General features: G+C 36.3%; 1 protein-coding gene and 1 non-coding gene across 6 annotated transcripts in view; both read left to right on the forward strand.

Moving 5' to 3' along the window:
* GRAMD1C (GRAM domain containing 1C) overlaps positions 1-22,969 on the forward strand; it is an 86,788-nt gene that overhangs the window by 56,592 nt on the left and 7,227 nt on the right. For 4 of the 5 annotated variants that reach the window (XM_074363777.1, XM_074363768.1, XM_074363774.1 and 1 more), the window contains 7 exons: positions 2,081-2,240; positions 10,626-10,763; positions 15,658-15,776; positions 17,190-17,332; positions 18,112-18,215; positions 19,674-19,850; positions 20,971-21,028. In XM_074363777.1, coding sequence (XP_074219878.1) covers positions 2,081-2,240; positions 10,626-10,763; positions 15,658-15,776; positions 17,190-17,332; positions 18,112-18,215; positions 19,674-19,850; positions 20,971-21,028 — 899 coding nt within the window. The remainder of the gene's footprint in view (positions 1-2,080; positions 2,241-10,625; positions 10,764-15,657; positions 15,777-17,189; positions 17,333-18,111; positions 18,216-19,673; positions 19,851-20,970; positions 21,029-22,969) is intronic. The other variant, XM_074363785.1, reaches the window with a different exon arrangement.
* On the forward strand, positions 10,223-10,324 carry LOC123613096 (U6 spliceosomal RNA). Its single transcript, XR_006720446.1, has one exon. It is a non-coding gene; the product is annotated as a U6 spliceosomal RNA (small nuclear RNA).

Here is a 22,969-nt window from a genome sequence, read left to right on the forward strand (position 1 = left end):
AGATTAAATGAATTGATACATGTGAAAGTGCTTTGAACAGCCCCTAGTACATATTAAGTATTCAGCGACCATAAGCAGATTATAACGGAAGGTGAATCTGTGTGTGGCCAGCACTGGACCTTTTCTACCGTCTCTCGTGGAGCTCCCAGTGTCTTCTGTGAAAATAATGTTGGGAAGACATTGAAACAGAATATATTTATGTGAAAGCCCACCAGATTATCAGCTTACCAATCAAGCATCTATCTCAGTTGAATTTTGTGTTGTAGATTTCATGTAAAACTTCAAGATACCCTTAGGAACTTACTGCTGGTGCAAGGGAGGTGATTCTGAATGCTAATCCCTTTATACATTCCTATTGAGAAGACCAAACCACTCAATTTTGGGGTGGTAACAGGACAAGGGATCTCTTGCAGTCCTCTCATTCTTCTACAAAAGTTTGACTTTGAGAACTGATTTCTTGAGTCCTTCATAGAGCTTCTTTGACAATGTGTTCTGTACCCGCTCTTGGGATAGTCAGCCTGTTGGTTCTTCCTTCTAGTTTTGTCCCTAAAGGAAGTCATATTTTCTCTAAGGAAAGGGAATGGAATGTAGAGGAGTAATTTAATGTTTTAAGATTGATTATACATTCATTGATGTTTAGCGTAGATGTTTTCAGGTTGGGAAATAGAAATAATATAGAGATTTGGTCCTTTCCTTCCTTTTGCATTCAAGAGCAGTAAGGGAAGATTCTCAGATGTCATAAATATCATATGTCACTTATTTTGTTTCATTTTTACTTACAACAAGGTTGTAAATAATAAAAAGTTAGAAATAACATTTTTTGAAGAAGAAAATAAGTTTCTCTCAAGTTATAAAATAAATAGGCTTTGTGAAAATTCAGGAAATGTAGAAAAGTATACAAAGAAAGAAAAATTGTCCAGATGCCAGCCGTTCAAAGATAGTGACTGTTACTTTTCCTGTATCTGTCCATGCTCTTTACAATAGGAACTGTATCTTAATTAGAAACAAGAGAAATATGTGTGGAAACTTACTCTGCTTAGCATCTAAAGAGGCCCTGGGTCAGCTAAATAAGCATGTTGCCTTGTAATGTGGAAATCCCAGATAAATCAAGGCTTGATTTTAGCAATAATCTCTGCTTGAAAAAAATCAGTCCTCTGACTAGGATAGTATAATCCTTTAATAAATTGCGTCCTGGGTCCCAGTTGTTATTCTGCTTTCTCGGTGGCCAGTGGAAACCGATATCCTCTCTAGAGCTGCTTCTGTTGTTCAGTGCTGCTCAAGATCTCTTGGGGCAGGAAGTATAAAGATTATATATATGTTTTTGCTCTCTTTCATCTGCTTATACACAGGCAGTACAAGAAAGTACATTGCTGTGTAGTGTATATTTTTCACACTGTTCTGTTAAGCCTAATTATAATACTATTCTTTTCTACTTGAATACTAACACAGCAATAGCATTCATACTTTAAAGCCTAACATTAAATTTATTATAGAAATGACATATCTTTATTAAACCATTCCCAGATAGTATGGATAACATTATATATTGAATATATTTTGATGCCCAATTCTTTAGTCCCTTAACAGCAAAGCAACTGTGTTCTTGAGTTTGCTGTGAAATTAATTTTCCTTTTTAATTCTCTCTCCCACACTGTACTCTTATGTGACTTTTCTCTCTCTATTTTCTTTTCCTTTCCCCTTTAGTTACTGGTCTTGAGAGATGGGTGAGTTCTCTCCTCTGAAATGATGGGGCAGGTATTGTCTGGGGAACTAACTGGGTTTGACTCCTCTCCCTACTGCACTCCAAAGAACTGACTGTTCTGTTATTTTTAACTCTGTCCCCTTTCCCTTTGACTTACATGAGTCACATGTTGTTAACTGTGAGTTCTTTCTGTATGATGTTCTTCATACATTTGCTGTTCAATAATGTGTAAGAAGATGACTTTAGAATGGTCTATACTATCTACCAATATTTTATGAATTGAATTGGAAATTTAATGCAAAGATAGCAGACAAATTTTTCAAAGAGCAGTATTTCCAAATGTCTTTATTATTTAAGATCTCACTGTTTGCCTTTTAGGGATTAGGGAAAGAGGAACCCCAAAGTGAAAAACAGACCAAGAGTCCTTCACTAACTTCAGAGAAGAGGTTAAGTAGAGTGCCGTCAAAATCACTGGATGTGAATAAAAATGAGTATCTTTCTTTGGACAAAAGCAGCACTTCAGATTCTTTTGATGAAGGTAAAGAATTTCTTATTTAACCTTTAGTAAAATTTAAGTTACATCTTTTAATGTTTATGTCTTACATGTGCGCAGCTTGAGACTTTAGTTGCGTTAGATACAATCTCACTCTATAAAGAACCAAAGAAGGATGGAAGTTAACAGGAAATAGGGGAAAAGGGCTGCTAAGTCTAACCTGTCATTTCTACTTTTCAGAAGCCTGGAATTTGAAAATCTTCATCACAGTTAACTTTTAACATTCCAAACCTGAAGTCAGTGGAGATGGAGCAGTAGCAATGGACAAGCAAACTTTTTTTCCTTTGTACCTCTTAATCTCCCTAACCTGCTTTTCTCCTCTCCCACGCCCTTCCCCTCTGGCAGTCACCTGTTTGTTCTCTGTATCTATGAATTCTGTTTCTGTTTAGTTGTGTTTGTTCATCATTTTGTTTTTTACATTCCTCATATAAGTGAAATTATACAGTATTTATCTTTCTCTCTCTGACTTCTTTCACTTAGCATAATATCCTCTAGGTCCATCCATGTTGTCAAAATGTCTAGATTTCATTCTTTTTTTGTGGTTGAGTAATATTCCATTATATATATATAATGTATATGTATGTGCATTTTCTTTATCCATTTATCAGTTAATGGGCACTTAGGTTGCTTCCATATCTTGACTATTGTAGCTAATGCTGCAGTGAACATAGTGGGGTACGTATCATATAATCTTTTTGAGTTAGTCTTTTTGTTTTCTTTGGATAAATACCCAGGAGTAGAATTGCTGGATTGTATGGTAGTTGTATTTTTAATTTTTTGAGGAACCTACATACTATTTTCCATAGTGACTGCACTAGTTTACATTATCACCAGCGGGGTTGGTGATATCATACACGGGGTTTCCTTTTCTCCACATCCTCATCAACACTTGTTATTTGCTGTCTATCTTTTTTAATCCTTTTTGGGGGGGGGTAATTAGATTTATTTATTTATTTATTTATTTAATGGAGGTACTGGGGATTGAACCCAGCACCTCATGCATGCTAGGCATGCACTCTACCACTGAGCTATATACTTTCCCCCTTTTGCTGTCTTTTTGATAATAGCCATTCTGACAGGTGTGAGGCGGTACCTCATGGTGGTTTTGCTTTGTGTTTCCCTGATGATTAGTGATGTTTTCATGTGCCCGTTGGCCATCAGTATATCTTCTCTGGAAAAATGTCTGCTCAGGCCCTCTGTCCATTTTTTAATCGGGTGGGGTTTTTTGCTGTTGAATCGTATGAGTTCTTTGTATATTTTGAATATTAATCCCTTATAGGATGTATTGTTTGCAATTATCTTCTCCCATTCAGTAGGCGGCCTTTTCTTTTGGATTATAGTTTCCTTGGCTGTGGAAAAAGCTTTTTAGTTTGATGTAGTCCCATTTGTTTATTTTTGCTTTTGTTTACTTTGCCAGGGGAGACAAATCTTCATAAAAATCTGCATAGTGTAACACTATAATTTTACTATTTTCTTTAACCACAAAAGAGAGAGTTTCAAATCATGTTTTTTTTTTTTACTTTCTCTAAGTTAGAACCAGTTGCCTGGGGCTTATCATGCTTATCAAATGGACATTTTAAGGAATCTTTTTTTTTTTTTTTTTAGCTGTAAGATTATTGACATTGAAGTCAGTGAAGCGAGGAGACAATGGGAAAGATCAAGAACCAGGGCAGTGACTGACTACATTCAAATTTCAGGAAAGGGAACAATGCCAGTGGAGTTTTGCTGTACCTGCTTTTGTACCAGCATGTTATTTTAATATTTCTACTAGAGTATTAGTAACGGGGACTTATTGTGGTTTGGACCTGTCCGAATGATTGTACTTGCTAGTCCACTTACTATTCAGCTTAGATCTGGTTTGGGAACCCCTGATGTCTGTTTATTACTATTAGTGAAAACCAAATCTATGAAAACCAAAACTAAATCCAAGTCAAATCTAAATCAAATCCAAATCAAGTCCAAGTCTAAAATCAAATCCAAATCAGGTTCAACCTTGGTTTGGGAATACTGAAGTATCTTTGATGGAAACCAAATCCACACTCTCAAAAACAGAAAAAAAAAATTGAATAGTTCCTAAAAATCATAGAATGCATTAAGAAGACAGTTTTTGAGTTCTTTTGAAAAGATAGTTGAGAGGAAGTTTTTTTTAGAAGGCTTGAGCACCATGAATGACTAGCCGCTCTTAGTGTCCTGGCCGCTGATGAGCAGCAGGTGTGAATTAGCTATCCCCTGCCTGGCTGAGTCTCTAACCATAGGAAGATCTGCTCTGGCACCCAGTGGCCAGACACGTAAGTGACACCAAAACAAAGAATTTGTTTCCCCCTCACCTTCTCTTTTATAAGAATGGTCCTTAAAAAAAATCCTTAGTTTCTTTACTGAGTATCTATAAAATTAACATCAATGGTAAGTTACTTAAAAGTTAACATTAAAACTCATATAAGCTGTTGTCTAAATCTAGAAATAAAGAAAGAGCAGTAGCGATGTGGTTTCTGTGTTGCATATGAGCCCCAATCACATTTTGCTCCTTGTTGGCACCCCTTTGGCTTTGCAGTAGTAAGACCTCCCATGTAACATTCAGCCTTCTGTTTGTGGAGGCTTTCTTAAAGGTGTATGAGGAGACTTTTTTTTCCTTCTTAGATTATCATTAGCTAAGCAATCGAACTCTCCTATTGCTTTCCCTAAGCGGGTTCCAAAATCTCAGGCTTATCATATTAAGTGGGTGTTACAATGAATTTAATTTTTACCTTCTGAATGTTGTGAGGTTCTGAAGACACTTCATGTCAATGAACTGGGGAGACAATGGGAAAAGTCAGAAGAAGTAAACCATCCTAGGAATTCTGGACGTGTGTATGTGGATTTAGAGGGAACTAGGTAGATGGCAGACTATTTTATTTTATTATTATTATTTTTTTCGTCGTTCACCTTTTTTTTACTTTTTTTTATTGAGTGATTGTCATTTTACAATGTTGTGTCAAATTCTAGTGCAGAGCACAATTTTTCAGTTATGCATGAACATATATATATTCATTGTCACATTTTTTTTCTGCTATGAGCTACCACAAGATCTTGTATATATTTCCCTGTGCTGTACAGTATAATCTTGTTTATCTATTCTGCATTTTAAAATCCCAGTCTGTCCCTTCCCACCCCCCCCACCCCCTTGGCAACCACAAGTTTGTATTCTATGTCTGTGAGTCTGTTTCTGTTTTGTATTTATGTTTGTTTTTTTTTTTTAGATTCTTCATATGAGCGATCTCATATGGTATTTTTCTTTCTCTTTCTGGCTTCACTTAGAATGACATTCTCCAGGAACATCCATGTTGCCGCAGATGGCGTTACGTTGTCAGTTTTTATGGCTGAATAGTATTCCATCATATAAATACACCACATCTTCTTTACTCAGTCATCTGCTGATGGACATTTAGGCTGTTTCCATGTCTTGGCTATTGTAAATAGTGCTGCTATGAACAATGGGGTGCAGGTGTCATTTTGAAGTAGGGTTCCTTCTGGATATATGCCCAGGAGCAGGATTCCTGGGTCATAGGGTAAGTCTATTCCTAGTCTTTTGAGGAATCTCCATGCTGTTTTCCACAGTGTCTTGCTTCGTGCCTCGATGGCAGACTATTTTAAACTGAACATCATTTTATTTAAAATGATAGTACTTGGATGTACCATAGTGAGCAGGCAGAATGAAAAAATAAGAGGATCTCTCTCTTTTCTTTCTACCACCCATAGACTGTGATCTCTGGACTATTTGATGTAGAGATTCACTCTAGACCCACATGTCCCTGAGAGGACTCACAAAGCAGAGCATCGGGAACTGCCTCATGGAGAGAGCTGAAGTAACTCCTAGCCCAGTCCCTTTGTGTGGAGTTTAACTGAAGCCCAGAGAGGGGAAGTTAGCCTAGGATCTGCTTTGACTGGCTGCTTCTTTTTTTAATGTTCTTATGCTACACTGGGCAGTATAGAACCCACGAAGATGGAAGGGTACGCTTTTTAGGGATATTCCTGTACTTTCAGAAATAGGTTCTTGGCTTCCAGCTCCTGAACAAAATGCTAAGCATTGTGTTCTCATCTGTTAAACCATATTACTAACTTAGAACTTTGATATATAATGATTCACAGAATGAGCTACAGAACCTTATTTTTCTGGAGGGTTGTTGCTGATAGGCTTTTCTGAGCTTATTAAGTATTTGCCCAGTTTGGGGGAGGAGTTCAGAGTATCTGAGAGGATGCTGGGACTTCCCTGGCAAATGAAGATGAGTTGACACAATGTATCCACATCCACTAATACAAGGAAATTATGAGTGTGTTTTCCACCAGTATAATGTTTGTGTTGCTGTCAGGATTTACGTCTTCACCTGCCCTACTCTATCATGTCGTGGATAGCCTGAGACATCTGCCCCAGGAGGTAGAGCCTTAAGTGGAAGCTGACAAACTGGCCTATGGCATGAGACACCTGGGCTAGGTCATGATAACACAAAAGTTAAATTCAATTTTCTATGGCTAGGATTAGAACTTGGTGTGACAAGGTTCCCTAAATAAAGTCACTTTTGCTGAGAATGGAAGCTGGTTCAGGCAGAGATTATGGAGGTTCACTTCAGAGGAGTGAAATTGGAATCCACGATCTATGGCTGGCAAAACAAGGTGAATTCGAGGCAGTGCCACACAAAGAGGAAGCATCAGGTGGTGCTTATGAGTTAATAAAGGTGAGGACAAGTAGACCTTTGGGGAAACCCAGAGAAATAGCCATGGGATAGTCTTGCATGTCGGGGAAGCCGCCATGAGACTAAACCAGGTAACTATGACCCAGTTACCCAAGTCAGGGTTTTGAACAAAACTCTCAAATTAAACTTGGTCTTCCAGGTGTAAAGAAAGCCCTCAATCTGAGTCAAAAAGACAGCAGATCACCAGTTTTTAGAAAATGGAAGATAAGTTGTATGTCCTTAGTTACTCAATTAAACTCCAAATTACCTGCCCAGTACATTTCCTTGCATACGTACCTAATACATTTTTCATGTACCCTTAAAACACTGTCAGCATATGGTTTCAGTTTTATTCATGTCCACATCCTTCTCAAACTTATCTCACTTTTCCTACCATTTTGCCTGGTCACTTTCAAATTGATATGTTTGAAATAGTATTTCTTTATTGGAAATAGTTAGCAACCTCCTACTGGGTTGAATGGTGTTCCTTTCCCCATTTAAAATGCCACCTGTTAGCTTAATATGTTCCAGCAATATTATTGGTAATGTTACTTGCATAGGAGGCTTTAAAGTACCATGACTTTCATAAATAAATAATTCCAGATGGAAATAGTTTATTTTATATCCTTACTTCCTTGAACAAATTTTCACACAAAAGGTATTACTGTTAATTTCTGGTAGTGATACCACAAATTATATTTTTATGTCATGATATAGAACATTTTATCTAATAATGGAGTTTAAATGAAATAGAAGATATTGTACTGAAATACTTATATGAGTGTAATTTATTTCCTTCTTAAATGTGAACAAGAAACTTAAACTTTTGACGTTCCAGGACTCCTTAGAGAAATGGCTGCCTCTAGGGCTGGGATGGGGAATGTACAATATGAGCCTGGAACATCTCGTCGTGCCAGAATAGAAAGAAGTGCTTGTGAAAGGAAAAAAGAGGCATGTCAGAAAGACATAGGAGTCAGCCTGAAAGAGCTTCTAATGGCCAAATTAAAAAAACTGTGAGCAGCAAAATGAATAGTGCTAGTACTAGATTATAACCTAAAGTATGAAATAACTATTCACAAGTCCACACTGATCCAAATGATTAAATAAATACACAAATGGGGGAGAAAGCACGAGTCTGCCTTAAAGAGTTCCAAATGATAAACGTAGACACTCCCTCTTCCAGGAGGTAGAGTTTAACTCTCCCCTTGAGTATTGGCTGAACTTAGTGACTCATTTCTAACAAATAGAACATGGAAAGGGGGAAATAGTACCTTTGCAGTGGAGAGGCCTGCCAGACACTGCCTTAACCAAGTAATTAAGGTTAACATCGTCATAAATCATGTTGTTATGTGTACCCTCTGAGTTTGAGAAGAAGGGCACTTCACCTTTGTGGTCTTCTTCCCCAAGATCCAAACCCCAGTCTAGTCATGAAAAAACCTCACATGAGCCCAAATTGAAGGACATTCCCTGTAATACCTGACCAGGACTTTTTTGATATGTAAGGCCACTGAGAAACAAGGAAAAAGTGAAGGACTGTCAATAGGTTGGAGAACACTAAGGAGGTAACAGCTAAATGCCACATGGTATTTGGGGCTGCATCCTCGTACAGAAAAAGACATTACTGGAAAAAATAGGAATAAAGCCTCATTTAGTTAATTGTACATCTAAAATTAATTTAAAAAAATAAAAGAAAAAACATGGTTGCAAATTCAAAGTCCTATAAATAAAAACAGACCCTCAGATATTTTTAGTGTTTTCAATAGTCACTTATTCATTAAAAAAGTTATTTAACACTTACGGTGTGCCAAGCACATAATGTACTTAGGTGTTTGAAATCAACATGGTCCCTGCTCAGATGGAACTTAGAGTCTAGTGCAGGAGAGAGTCAATAAGCAGATCACTAAGCCAGTAAAAGTATAATTACAAGTCAGGATGAGCTCTGTGAAGGAGATGGGCAGGATCAACAGACCCACCTATACTTGTTTGCTCTCTCTGAGTATATGAATTATTTTTACAATGTACGTATATTACTTCTGTGTCAGAAAAAGCTATTTCTCAAGCCTAACTGGGAAGTTACCTCACAGAACCTTAGCAAATTACCTTGTTACAGTGATTCATTTCTATGCCAAAGGAGCCATTACTTGCAGTGAGAGCTTTTGCCTACACATAGTATTGTTGCAGGGAGAAGGTAAATCAATATCTACCTGAGATCCCTAAGTTCTTTGCACCTGCAGCAAAATAGGGAGACACAAACCATTTCACGGAGGAGAAAAAGCAATAGGTGGGGTGAAGGAAGGCAGAGCTAGAAGAGTTTTTCTGATTCGTAGACCACTGCCTTTTACTGTGAGACTGCCCTCCATGGCTTAATGTGGATAGACGCTTGACACAGATAATTCTTAGAGCTTGAGTTCTGAAATATGAGGAGCTTTTGTCACAGTTTTATTCTGTACTGATGGGGCATAATCCTTGAAATAATCAATAATTCCAGTCCTGAAACCACTGAAATTTCACATTGGATTGCTTTACTCTATTTCCTGTATTCTACCAGGCTCCTATTCCTAGCTGTCCTTTTTCTTTTCTTTTCTGTTCTTTTCTTCTAAGTTAAACTCCTCGCAGTATAAAATAGAGGTTGTTTGTGTGCTCTGGAGCTGGAGTGAATTCAGGTTCCAAGTCAGTCACTTACTTGCCTTGGAGCTTTGGCAGCTCTCTCAGTGCCTCAGTTTCCTCATCTATACGATGGAGATGAAGATGTTCGTTCCTCTTATCTCACAGGACTGCTGTGAGGATGAGATAAGTGAATACTTGCAGGGCACTTAGCACAATGCCTGACATATGATGAGCATCACAGATGCATGGGCTATTTTATATAGTGTTTCCAGGGAATATGAGGAGAGGTGAGCAGCTGTTGCTTCTTCACTCACTACCAAGAACTTTCAGCATCATTATCGGTCAGGTTCTTAGAAGAATGTCATATTCCACTGGGCTTTATTTAGCTTTGAAGGATACTTTCTGGAAGGATTTTTTTTTAATGTGTGTTACTGAGAATAGGTTGTGAATACAGTGATACTTGTCTTGGGGGAGTGAGCTTTAAGTCAAGTTTGAAATATTATTCAGGCTAGTAAGTTAGTGAGTGCAGAAGATATTAGAGCCATTCATGATTTTATATGTGAGCATTCAGAAATAGTACCTGCTAATTGCTGTGGTAGATACCACCCTGTGTGTCTCAGTATTGCCCTTGTCACTTTTGAAATACTCTTTTGAGTGCTTGCTTTGGCAGCATGTATGCTAAAATTGGAATGATACAGAGAACATTAGCATGGCCCCTGCACATGGATGACGCACAAATTCCTGAGATATTCTTTTGAATGATGTATTATGGGAGTTTGATATGATTCAAGTTAAATATTTCTATATCTTTTGGGTTTTGATGACTGACATATTGATCATATACATATACATATTAATTGCTATACATCATTATGTATAGTTATATAGAGTACACATGTATGTAATACCAACCATAGTTTTAATAGTCCTCTAATGTGCTGATCATTGTACTCACATTTAAAAACCATTTTGTGCTCCCAAACAAATAAAACAAAACCTTGAAATTACCTTTACTTGATTTTCTTCCCTTTTTGTTCTGTTTTTTTTGTTTCTCCAGAAAATATTCCTGAGAAAGATCTTCGTGGAAGACTTTATATCAACCGTGTTTTTCATATCAGTGCTGAGAGGATGTTTGAATTGCTCTTCACCAGTTCACGTTTTATGCAGAGATTTTCCAATTCTAGAAATATAATAGGTTGGTCTTGTGTTTTTGTCTAACGATAAATTTGGGAGAATTTTATTATCCTTAGTGGGTTGAGCGTGTATAAATTGATTTATGTTGTCGGGAAAAATTAGACGGGCTTTGATCTTATTTTGGTGATGTATAAACTAGTATTTAGATATTTTGGCTAAATGCACATATAAATAGTATAATTGTTCAATCACTCAGATCCTACCTACAATTAAGTTCAGACACTTTGAGAACTAAAATTCCCTTTATTTATTAACGTAGCAGTTCACTTGGGTTGAACCCTGTTTAAAAGGGTTCCACTGTGTAACAATTAGATTCTAGTAGAGTATAAATTGGTACGATTACTTTGCGAAATGGTTTAGCAGTATCTACTAAAGCTGACTCAGCAAGTCTTTCATTAGGTATATGTATCCTTCAGGTACACATGTACTCTGAATGACATGTATTGCAGTGTTCATAGCAGCATTATTTATAATGGCCCCCAAACTCAAAACAGCCCAAATATCCACCAGTAATAGAATGGATGAACAAATTGTGTATGTTTACATGGAAGAATTCTATATAGCAATGAAAAAATGCAAACTGCTACTACTTATAACAGTTTGAGTAAATCTTACAGATATACTGCTGTTATTAAGCAAAAGAAGCAAGACACAAGAGTACATACCATCATTTCTTTGTACAAAGTTCAAAGACAAGCAAAACTAATTTATGGAAATAAAATCAGCACAGTAGTTAACTGCTGTGGGAATCTGGGTGGGTGAAGACTGGGAAGGAGCTTTTGGGATACTGGTAAAGTTCCCTAAGTTGATCTGAGTAGTGGTACACGTGTGTGTTTTCTCTGTGCAATTTCATGGAGATTTGAGATTGCAATGTCTATGGTCTACCTTAATGAAACTACCAAAAATGTTCCAGTTAGGAAATCAGTTATAAAAGAGATTTCACTGATTAAATGTTCAGAGTTCTGTTTTGGTTAACATCTCAAATAAACTTGTCATTAATTGGAAATTGAATTTATCCTAAATATTTCAAGGTATTTTATAAACTTTGGGAGCACATGATTTAGCTTGCTCTATAAAATTAATTTGACAACTGCACTAGCAGAGATCCGTATGAGCTGAGTTGTTTGACATAGTCAAAGAGAAGGTTGTTCTAGGATCAATTTAAATGTAGTTTATAATCTAGCCATTTTATTAGCCACTAGATATTATTCCTTTATTTGAAAGGTTTATGTAACCATAGCTACATATTCATAGATTACATCATTGATAGGGATTCTAGATACAAAAAAATTTTTTCCTTACTTTCATAGTAGAGTAGCAAAACAATTTCTAATTGGTATCTATTGAGTCTTGTGATTATATTAAGAATGCCATGTTTTCAGAAGTCATTAATTTTTGCTGTTCTTCCAATTTTAAAAATGTGGAATACCTGAGGGCTATAAATCTTTCTTTTCACTCAGTAGCTTATACTTAACTTATTTAAAAATGTTTTATTGAAGTATAATTCATTTATAATGTTTTAGTTTCAGGGGTACAGCAAAGTGATTCAGTTATACATATGTATATGTATATATTCTTTTTCAGTTTCTTTTCCATTATAGGTTATTACAAGATATTGAATATAGTTCCCTGTGCTATATAGTAGGTCCTTGTTATTTATCTATTTTATATGTAGTAGTATACCTATAACTTGTTATATCTGTTCTGAATCTATTTGGTATTTTCTTGCTATTCATGTCTACCTGAAGAACTTGGTATTTGAAGCGTTTGATACATTATTTCTCTTAATTTTCTAAGATGATGACTGTTGATATTGCACTGCCATTTTTATGGCTGAAAAGCCCTCAAGGAACTAGTATGTTATTCCACGATGATACTAAATGAAGTTTGTTTTTTGAATCACAGCTGCATTTGGTGTCTGATAGCATATCCAGCTTCAATTTGAATAGCTTTATTTGCTATCTGATGTTATAAATGGCTTTGGCTAATCCCAAGTATAAACACTCCCAGACAAGTTGCTGTTAGACCTAGAATTAGTCAGAGGATTTGCCCCAAAAGAGATAATCTGTTTATGACTGCACAGCATTATGCTATCTTCTGAACCTGTTACCTGGTTATCAAAGTTTTATTTCTTGAGAACGGGTTTCAAAGTCTTCCTTTAAAAAATACTAAGAATTTAATGAAAAAAATTTAGTATAGTCAGTTATTTGTGGATTTAACCTACTTGCAGCACTAACATGGCTATTACTGGATTTTTTTTTTTTTTAGTTAGAGAGCTTTTAAATTGATATTCTTTTAAATCTTTGCTTACAGTTGCTTGACACTACTTTTGTCATTCAAAGCTCAATTTTAAGTCTTTTTATTCAACTTTTTATTTTTGAAAAAATATGAATCTTGAGTAAAGTTGCATAAATAGTATAATAAAATCTATACCTATTACCTAGATTCACCAGTCTTTTTTTATTGCAATAAAATGTACATAACATAAAATTTACTATTTAACCATTTTTAAGCATACATTCACATTGTTGTGCAGCCATCACCATCACCCATCCCTAGAACTCTTCCATCTTCCCATACTGAAACTGTGTACCTATTAAACAGTGACTCTCCATTCCCCCTCTCTGCATCTCCCGATGACCGTTCTACTTTCTGTCTCTACGAATTTGACTACTTTAGGTACCCTCATGTAAGTGGAATCTTACAATGTTTCTGTCTTTGTGACTGGCTTATTTCACTTAGCATAGTGTCTTCAGGGTTTATCCATGTAGTAGTATGTGTCAGAATTTCATTCCTTGTTAAGGCTGAATATTATACCATTGTATGTCTGTGCCACATCTTGTATACTTACTCATATATCAGTGGAGTTTTGAGTTGTTTCCACTTTTTAGTTATTGTGAGTCATGCTGCTGTGAACACTGATATACAGGTATCTGAGTCCCTGCTTTCAGTTCCTTTGGGAATATACCTGGAAGTAGAATTGGCTCATAAGGTAGTTCTATGTTTAATTTTTTGAAGAACAGCCATACTGTTTTCCACAATGGCTGCATCATTTTACATTCCCACCAGTAATGCATAAAGGTTCCAGTTTCTCCCCATCCTAGCCAACACTCTTAGTTTCAGTTTTTTTGTGATAATAATTATCCTAATGGGTGTGAAGATTCACCAATTTTAAAACTTAATTACATGAGAGGATTCTTAAATTACTTGTTCTGCAGATCTTGCTTTTTTCTCTTTTCTTTCTTTTTATTGAAGTATAGTTGATTTACAATGTTGTGTTAGTTTCTGGTGTACAGTATAGTGATTCAGTTATATATATAATTCTTTTTCATATTCTTTTTCTTTATAGGCTATTACAAGTTATTGAATATGGTTCCCCTGTGCTATGCAGTAGGACCTTGTTGTTTATTTATTCTGTATGCAATTCTTGCTTTTAATTACTTCAACTCATTATATCAAAATGGCGCATATGTCTTTTTGTATACTGTTGCCATTTTTCCTTATAATTTCTTCCCCAGTTTTTTGTATCATGATGAGCTTTACCTAGGTATTGGGGGCTTGACTAGTCCAAAATTTTGTTAGATGATGTTCTGGCACATGATATTCCATAGGCTTGTTGGTAACATTGGTGAAAATACAAGTGGAAGAGACACTTTTATCTTTGTTGATAGTTGCTTTGTTGAATGGTGTGCAGTTTCAGTGGCAGAATTCAATGACATCTTTAAATTCTGTTGCTGATTAACAATGGATTGTTTGTATAGTTTTTCTAAAACAGGCTGACATATGACCAAAGTGATCTTTTGAAAAGCGTTTTAGAATTAATTTTGTGTCTTCTTTGTTGCACACCTAAAATAAATCATTTTTACAGCAATTTCTCTATCATAGATTCCATGGTTTGTGATGTTGTCTTTTTAATTTATTTGAAGAATTTTTCTAGATATGCACAACTCAACTTCAAGATCTCTTATTAAATCCCTAGACCTAGCTGTATCAAAGAGGTTGAGTAAAATTGGATATATCATAAAGTGTTGCTTCATTCCTTTGGTAATGGGCAGTGAATTAGATAAAGGCTTCTTTGTTTTAGGATTTGATGACTAGCAGCCAAACATACTAATTGCCTAAGTCCATTGTGCTGACAGCATTAGGCAATTGAGTCAGATCTTTGAGTAGAGTTCATGATGCTGTTACTGATGTTTTCCTAGCTTGTTAAGTGACCTTTGCTGTCTGGTGCTATGTCCTAAAGATATATTTCTGTTCAAAGTATGTTTTTACTCACTGTGTTGTAGCTAAACAAAAGAAAATTTTGACCAAGATCTTGCTGTAAGTACAGAGAGATTATTCTATAGTTTTCTTAATATAGAAAAGGTTATATAGTTTATTTCTACTACAGCGCCCCCCCCCCTTGATTAAAGATCTTGGCAGATAAGCCATTAACATTATGTGATTTCTCATTGACATGATTTCTCCACAAGTTGGGATCAGCTCATATTGCTGTATAAAGACAAATGTCTTTCAGGGTTTTGTCCTCAGCACTGGAAATGTTGAAGCGTTCTGTGTCTGTTAGATAAGGCCAGCACCATTACTTCTCTTCACAGGTACAGGGAACTTTACAAAGAAGCCTACGGGTGAAACGACTTTTAATTTTATCTTCTAGAGAAAAGGAAAAAAAGTGTATTAACAGACAACAGTTCAGAAGTAAATGAATCAGAGATGGGGTATATGTCACATAAAAGAAGAGTACCTAACGTGTAATTTTAAACTAATAACACACTTACAGGGAAGTTAGGACTGCTCAAGAATAAAAATTTAAAAAATTCAAAGCTTCTTCTTTGATTCCATTATAAGCCATACCCTTCAAATTTCTAGAACTAACTCTTTATATTTGCTGTGATTAGATGTAGTATCTACCCCTTGGAATGTAGAACCTGGAGGTGACCAACTGAGAACCATGACCTACAATATAGTCCTTAATAATCCACTAACTGGAAAGTGCACCACTGCCACTGAAAAGCAGGTATGTCTACACTGCTGGTATTTCAAAAGAATTGCGTGTGGGAAGAGAGAAGATGCCTGTCATAGTCACCAATTTACAGGACACTTTCAACAGATAAATGGCAAGGAGGAGAAACTGTTTGCAGTTTAAAAGAGATTTAAGAAGTATATCAGCTAAATCAACCCAATCCTGATTAAAACAAAGCAACTGTAAAAATGTATTTCTGAGATTTAAGGAATTGTTCATTTTTATGTGCAATAATGGTATTGTAGCTATATTTTAAAGAAAAGACTATTTATCTTTTAAAGGGATATACTGAAGAATTTATAAAGAGATATCCTGACATATTTATGGGTGAACTTATATTGATGTCCAGGATCTCTTTTAAAAGTAATCTGACAAGACAGAGGATGGTGGTGGAGGGAGGGCTTGGGGGAGGGGTGCAGATGAAGCAGGACTGGGTAGGAGTTGATGCTGTGGAAGCTGGTTGATGAGCTTAGGAGGGTTCATCATACTTCATTCCTACTCTTGTATACGTTTGAAATTTTTCATAATAAATGGTCTAAAAAAAGACACTACTAGAATCTGATTTACAGGATCATGTCAAAGATTAGGGCCAAATAACTAGATGACTGCTCTGACATAAGAGGAGGAGGCTGTAAGTTATTTAATGTCCTGTCTACTCTGTGGCCAGAGTGGCTCTGTCATACTGTGGGGTTTGTGTTTGGCCAGCTTGGGTTGAAGTATAGTGTATCTGTTCTGCAAAGTTAGAAAATATCTTTTAACATCTGAATTAGTTGTGCTACCGTAGTTTTTGCCTGTTAGTGTTAAAAAGGACTTAAAATTTTTTCTTCAGAAGATTTTCAAACATTTAAGAAAAGTTTGGTATTTTGGTATTGGAGAGTCTTTGATAACCTCAGAAGATAAGTAGAACAGGTAAGGCTAAAATGAGAAAGGTTTGACCAGCAACCACTTCACATCCTGATTGGGGAAAACAATGTTTTATTTGGTTATCTCCTCCCTTCACTTTTTTGGTGAAGGGTGGTTTTGTTAAACTTTGATTAATTTTTGGGTGGAGTCTTTGCTTTTGTTTAATTGAATTTTGAATTGTTCCTCTACCAGGAACATTTAAAATTCTTTATAAACTAATACTACCCATAAGCGATGATATAGTTCCTTTCTCCTCATGCCTCAAACAAAGAAAAAAAATAGGTATACAGTGAAATAATAAAGAGGTGGCAAATCCTATTTCTGTAGGTCCCTTCTTCATTCATAGAGCGCACAGCTAACTTGCAGCTCTTCTGGCTTTGCACATGGGCTTCTCATGTCTTTTGTAATTTGTGAGAAGGAATGCTAGTCTATATGTTCTAAATTGGCAAGGAATTTGAAGTATGAAGCACGTACATGCAAGAATAATTAATCTTATTTTGGCAGAGACTGTATAAAGACAGCCGGGAAGCACAATTTTATTTGGTAGATGCAGAAGTACTGACACATGATGTCCCCTACCATGACTACTTCTATACCCTGAACAGATACTGTATCATCCGATCTTCAAAGCAGAAATGCCGGCTGAGGTGAGCTGCTGTAAATGAGTGTTTTAGTCAGGATAGGCTAGATAATGCCCCAGTAACATATTAATCCTGAAACCTTAGCAGTAGCTTTACACAACAAAGCTTTATTTCTTGCTCAGATTACATGTCCAGCTGTGGTCAGCAGAGGGATGGGGATCCTCACTTGAGGTCCCAGGCTGAAGAAGGCTTTATATCCTGGAGCTGCATGATTGGGAATATGTGTCATTTCGGTTGCCACAGGAAGAGAGAGCTGTAGACTTGTGCTCAGAGTCCAGTGGCCAGAACTGTTCACAGGACCCTGTTTAATGGCAGAGGGGCTGGGATACTTGAGCATGTGGTGAGAGGTAAACGACTCTGCTGCGCTGGGGAATCAGAAACGTGGGTGCGTTGAAGACAGTGCTGGGCCATCGCACACGTGGCCTCGTCTCAGCTGGTATAGTTACTTTCAACTAATGTGTGACCACTGGAGGCTTTTTATACAGGGCATGTAAAAAATCTAAAACTTATTTTGAGCCTTTATTGCTATTTAAGTAAAGAAAATTCAGAGTGTGAGAAAGGAAAGAAATAAAATACCAAGTTTTTAGAAGGAAAATCTGATGAAATTATTAGCAGTGCCCAGTAATTTTTTAAAGAAGTCATTATCAATGAACAATTTTTTTAAATAATCATAATGACTTTAAATCCTTTTGGCTTTCCACTGAATTCAATTTTACATTTAATTGCAATGTTAATATAATTAAATCCTGTCCTTTAAATATTCTTCTTTCCTCCTTATTCATTAGGGTTTCCACAGATGTGAAATACAAAAAACAACCGTGGGCCATTGTCAAGTCTTTAATTGAGAAGAATACCTGGAGTTCGTTGGCGGAGTATTTCAAACAGCTTGGTTTGTCAATTTCTTGATTTATCTACTTTTGTGAGATGGCATTTATTAACAGAATGGATTAACTTTTCATTTGGATTCATAGCAGGAAGTGATCGATGATGTTGGAATAACCACTGAAGTGGTTCCAACTACCCCACTTGGAATTTCAAAACTTCTAGTTTTCATTGGTCTACCAAACACTTAAATAATGCTTATATGCCAGACGTTGTTCTGTGTGCTTTATAAATATCAACTCATTACAACTCTGTGAGATGTAACCACTTTCCCCCCATTTTACTGAAGAAGAAGTATTGAAACACAGAGAGAGAAGTTAAGTGAATTGTCTAAGATCACACAGTTAGGAGCTGTCACACTCTTCCCTCTGCAAGGGGCCAAGGAAGCTGATTGTAATGAGGGACTGCGTAACATGATCACAGATATGCACTTGTGCTCACTAAGGTCCGAGAGTCCTTGGACCCACACCTCCCTTACCAACACTGCTCTCCTGGATTAATGCAGCCCCACTTAGCAGTGGTACCATGTGCATGTGTGGATTTGGTGGAGGTGGGCACTAGACGCGGGGAAGCGATTTAGTTCTGCTTGGATATTCCTTAAAATATACATGAGGGAAAAATATATATATGCATACATGAGCATAATTAATTCTAGTTAAAGAAAAGCTGGTTGGCCAGTCAACTCAGGGTAATTTAAGGCTTCATCATCCAGTTTGTTGATTATTTTCTGTGTTTTTTTGGTTTTTTTTTGCCTCTTTGACTATTTCATTATTAAACTCCTAATCAGGAGCAAACAAAATGAAATTGAAAAATGAGTTTGGCCACTGGATAATGAGCTTCTGATAAAAAATCTGGTGGAGGAGAAGGTTGAAACAGGTGACAAAAATGAGGTTTTTTGGTTGTTTGCAGATTTTCTTTACTAATGCTTCCTTTTTTGAAAACCCTCATTGTAAATTAGAACTATTGTATGCTTTGAGTTTGACAATCAAGTACTATAATCTATCTTGGAAATCTTTCTAATGCTCCAGTATAAGTGGGTAGCCTGTTGGTTCCATAGCTGAAATTGTTACATTAATATTTAGTAAGGCACACGGTGAATTTGCTCTGATAATTCCATCATTTATTAAATAATACAGTTCATTCTTTCTAGAATAATGAAGCTTCATTATGGGATCACTGTACACTCCAAAACTTTTCATTAAGAGTAAGGTTTGCAGGGGTGGGTATAGCTCAGGTAGAGCACACGCTTGGTATACCCAAGGTCCTGGGTTCAATCCCCAGTACCTCCATTAAAAAAAAAAAAAGAGTAAGGTTTCAATCTAGGCATTAAGAAACTAAGTAATAGTTAAAGAAAGTTACCAAGACTTAAGAAAAAAAAAAGCTGAAAACAAAACAACCACCAACGCCCCTGTGTCTGATGGTTGAGATGGTTTCTCCACTGCTTAAAGATTTTCTTCCTTCTTAGAATCAGATTTGTTAATGGAAGAATCTATCATAAATCAGTCCATTGAAGACCCTGGGAAGCTTAGTGGCCTGCGAAGGAGAAGGCGAACATTTAACAGAACAGCAGAAGCAGCTCCTAAGCTTTCCTCTCAGCGTTCTTCTGGAGACATGGGCTTAGATGCCAAAGGGGATATTACAGGTAGCTGTTACCTGGTAAACAGATGAAAGATTTCAGTTTACTTATATGGAGCAGAATATGCCTTTTGTTTATATGACAATGTCTATTAGGAGATCTCCCTTTCTCCTCTTCTTTGCTGATAATGTTTGTCCAACTCTGAATTCCTTAACGGTAACTACAATATAAATATAAAGGAGCAGTTGCAGAATGGTGGGTGTGTGGTCAAAGAAATATTTTATTGGGCCCACATAGCAATTTAAAAATTGGACATTTTTATATAAAAACTCAGATATGACAGCCCTGGACCCACATCCCTTCATAGCAACAGTCAGTTGGTACTTAGTAGTAGCTGCCCATTGACTGAGTGTGCGCTCCCCCAGGTCACCAGTCTCCACCGCTGTTACCCACTGCTGGATGCTTCACTCATTAATTTCCTGCCAAGCATTTACAGACATTTGATTTCTACCCTGGAATCTACTACAATGATTGTATGCTTTTAATCCTTATGTACTGTCAGGGCCAGCGCAGCAAAACTGTAAACATGGAATTTGACTTCTGTTTTTCCCCACCCTCAATTTTGAAGACATCCTGCCCCTACTGTTATTCCCTCCCTCTCAGAGCTATGAACCTGTCAGACCTTCTCATCCTACATTATCAAATCCTCTTCTAAGGCCTATATCTTAGTGTGAATATGCTTTTCTGCCGTTTAAAATTAATGGCTCTTTAATTTTGGAATTTAAAAGTTTGGGCAACAGAGGACAGATGAGGATGATTAAAATATTTTTTTAAGGAGGGAAGCATTATACATAAACCTAGCTCAAATATTATTTGCAGAGATGGAACTTAGCTAGAGATTGTACATGATATATTGCATTGCGTATTTAATTTTAGAACAAACTGATTTGTAATACAGGCCAAATTTGCAGGACCGATACAGGATTTCTTTTTGTAACTTTGTTTTGTATTACTGAGGATATCAGAAGTCAAATGAGGGGGTGCAGGGAATTCACCCTAAATCACTTTGTCTTTACAAATAATTTTCGAAGTTTCTTTTCTGGGTTATTTTTTCAAGTAGAATTAAACTTTTACCAGTTATAATCACAGTCTTGATTCTAATGTGGCCTTTTTTTGTGATCTGCAGGAAAGAAAAAGGAAATTGAGAGCTATAATACCGTCCTTATCGTGGTAATGAGTATTTTGTAAGTATTTGGCTTTTTTGTTTGTTTTTGGAGATCCAAATCTGTAAGTATTTGTTTTGAATGCTTATTACTTGTGCCTTCACTTGTCTTTTAATGGTTTTCAAAGGGATTTGAACGTATCTATATTATTGTAGAGATTGCACTATTTGAACAATTTTGACCTATAAAACCAGTAATTTTATATGCTTTAGTCTGATAGTTTTTGAATGATTTTCAGAGTAACTGTTAAAGTTGAGGGAATACCAAATACAGACTCAGTAAATGTTTTTGTTTTTTAAACTAATCTGATTTGTTTCTACCATCATAGGTTTTTACGGCAAGTTCCCTAAATTTAGAGGCAGTATTTATATATGCAGGCTGGGGAAATCCCAGTAATGCTGTTTTACTCTGTTTAGACCAGAGGTCCTTACCCTTTAAGAATCACTTGCTAAAATACATCTTTCTCAGCCCCAATCCTACAGAGTAAGTCAGTAGGTCTCAAGCAGGGATCTGGAATGAGTAGTTATCTAAAACACACTGCGCAGGTTATTCTGGTGCAAGTGACCCGAGGATCGTACGGCGAGAAATCCTGGGGCAGTGAGTCTGAATCTCTATTGGAGTCTATTCAGCCAGTCATAGTTAGACCACTGTTATCTCCATGGCTGTACTTGAATGTTTTTTTTTAAATCTTTTTATTTTTAATTTTTTCTTTGTTGTTGTTGTTGCTTATTTTTGTTTTTGGGGTTTTTTTTTGAGGGGGGTGGTAACTAGGTTTACTTACTTATTTTAATTGGAAGTACTGGGATTGAACCCAGGATCTCGTGCATGCTAAGCACACACTCCACTGCTGAGCTGTACCCGCTCCACTGTGCTCGAATCATGAGGTAGTCCATCAGATTTGATAGAATTGCTTCTGACTGGGTGATACACTCTGTGTATTTTTTGAAATGAAGTTCTTATATCAGCTGTTTTTCCTAATTATTGACTTGAGAACATAAAAAATGTTTGTTGTGTCTTTGAGTTTTATAAATGGTTTCCACATTCTGCTTCAGTTGGTTTGCTATGACAGTTTTGAATAGTAAATGTTATCTGTGATGTGTTGTATTACTTTGCTGAAAATTTATAGTCAGATGTTGAACTGTTGGTCTATATACCATTTCAGTGCCACAGTAATTTCATAGATTTGATTTTCTTGCTACTACCTTGGTTTTCATGTAGGAAATTTCTTCTTCTGGATGGGCAAAGGTGAATTCTGTGTATTTTTAAGGGGAAGTCAATATTTTAACAGAAAAGATGAGAGATATGATGCCACTTATATATTTGCATGTGTGTGTAATTAGAGATACATTCATTCAAAATGCTGCTGTGAGAATCAACCGAGTAAGTTCATTTAATACATAACATTCTATATATGACACCGTTAATGTATGTTTGGGATTTGACACTTTGTCTAAGTTGAACTAGAAGAAATTTTTGCTGAATGGTGATTTTTATAAAATTTGTTTTGGCTTCCACTGGGAATAAGAGGTACATCACAATCTACCTAAGATCAAATCCATATTGATCATTTCCTTTCTGAAGTGCAGTATTATGCCTGTGTAATTACTTAAGACAAAAGCACCCAAAAATAGATCTTGAAAGCTAACACAGTAGACTTCTCAGCTGGTGGTCACACGTCAGCACTGGCCGGGCTTCCTAGCAGAGAGAAGAGATGTCGCGGTCAATCCCAGTCTGCTTATTTGAGGACTTCATTGTCACTAATTACCTTCCAGCTTTTCCCTCAACATCCACTTAAAACTGAAAAGTAATTATTTCATAAAAGAAAATAGGAATACTTGATTTAAATAATAATAATTGGAAACCAGTATGGATAATACACATTTTTTAAGCTTTTGCATGTATATTCTGTATTAGCAATGCTTTGGGTCTGAATAAGAACGGATTAATCAGGTCTGATTTGTG

Source organism: Camelus bactrianus, chromosome 1 (genome assembly GCF_048773025.1).
Source record: "Camelus bactrianus isolate YW-2024 breed Bactrian camel chromosome 1, ASM4877302v1, whole genome shotgun sequence".
Lineage (NCBI taxonomy): Eukaryota > Metazoa > Chordata > Mammalia > Artiodactyla > Camelidae > Camelus > Camelus bactrianus.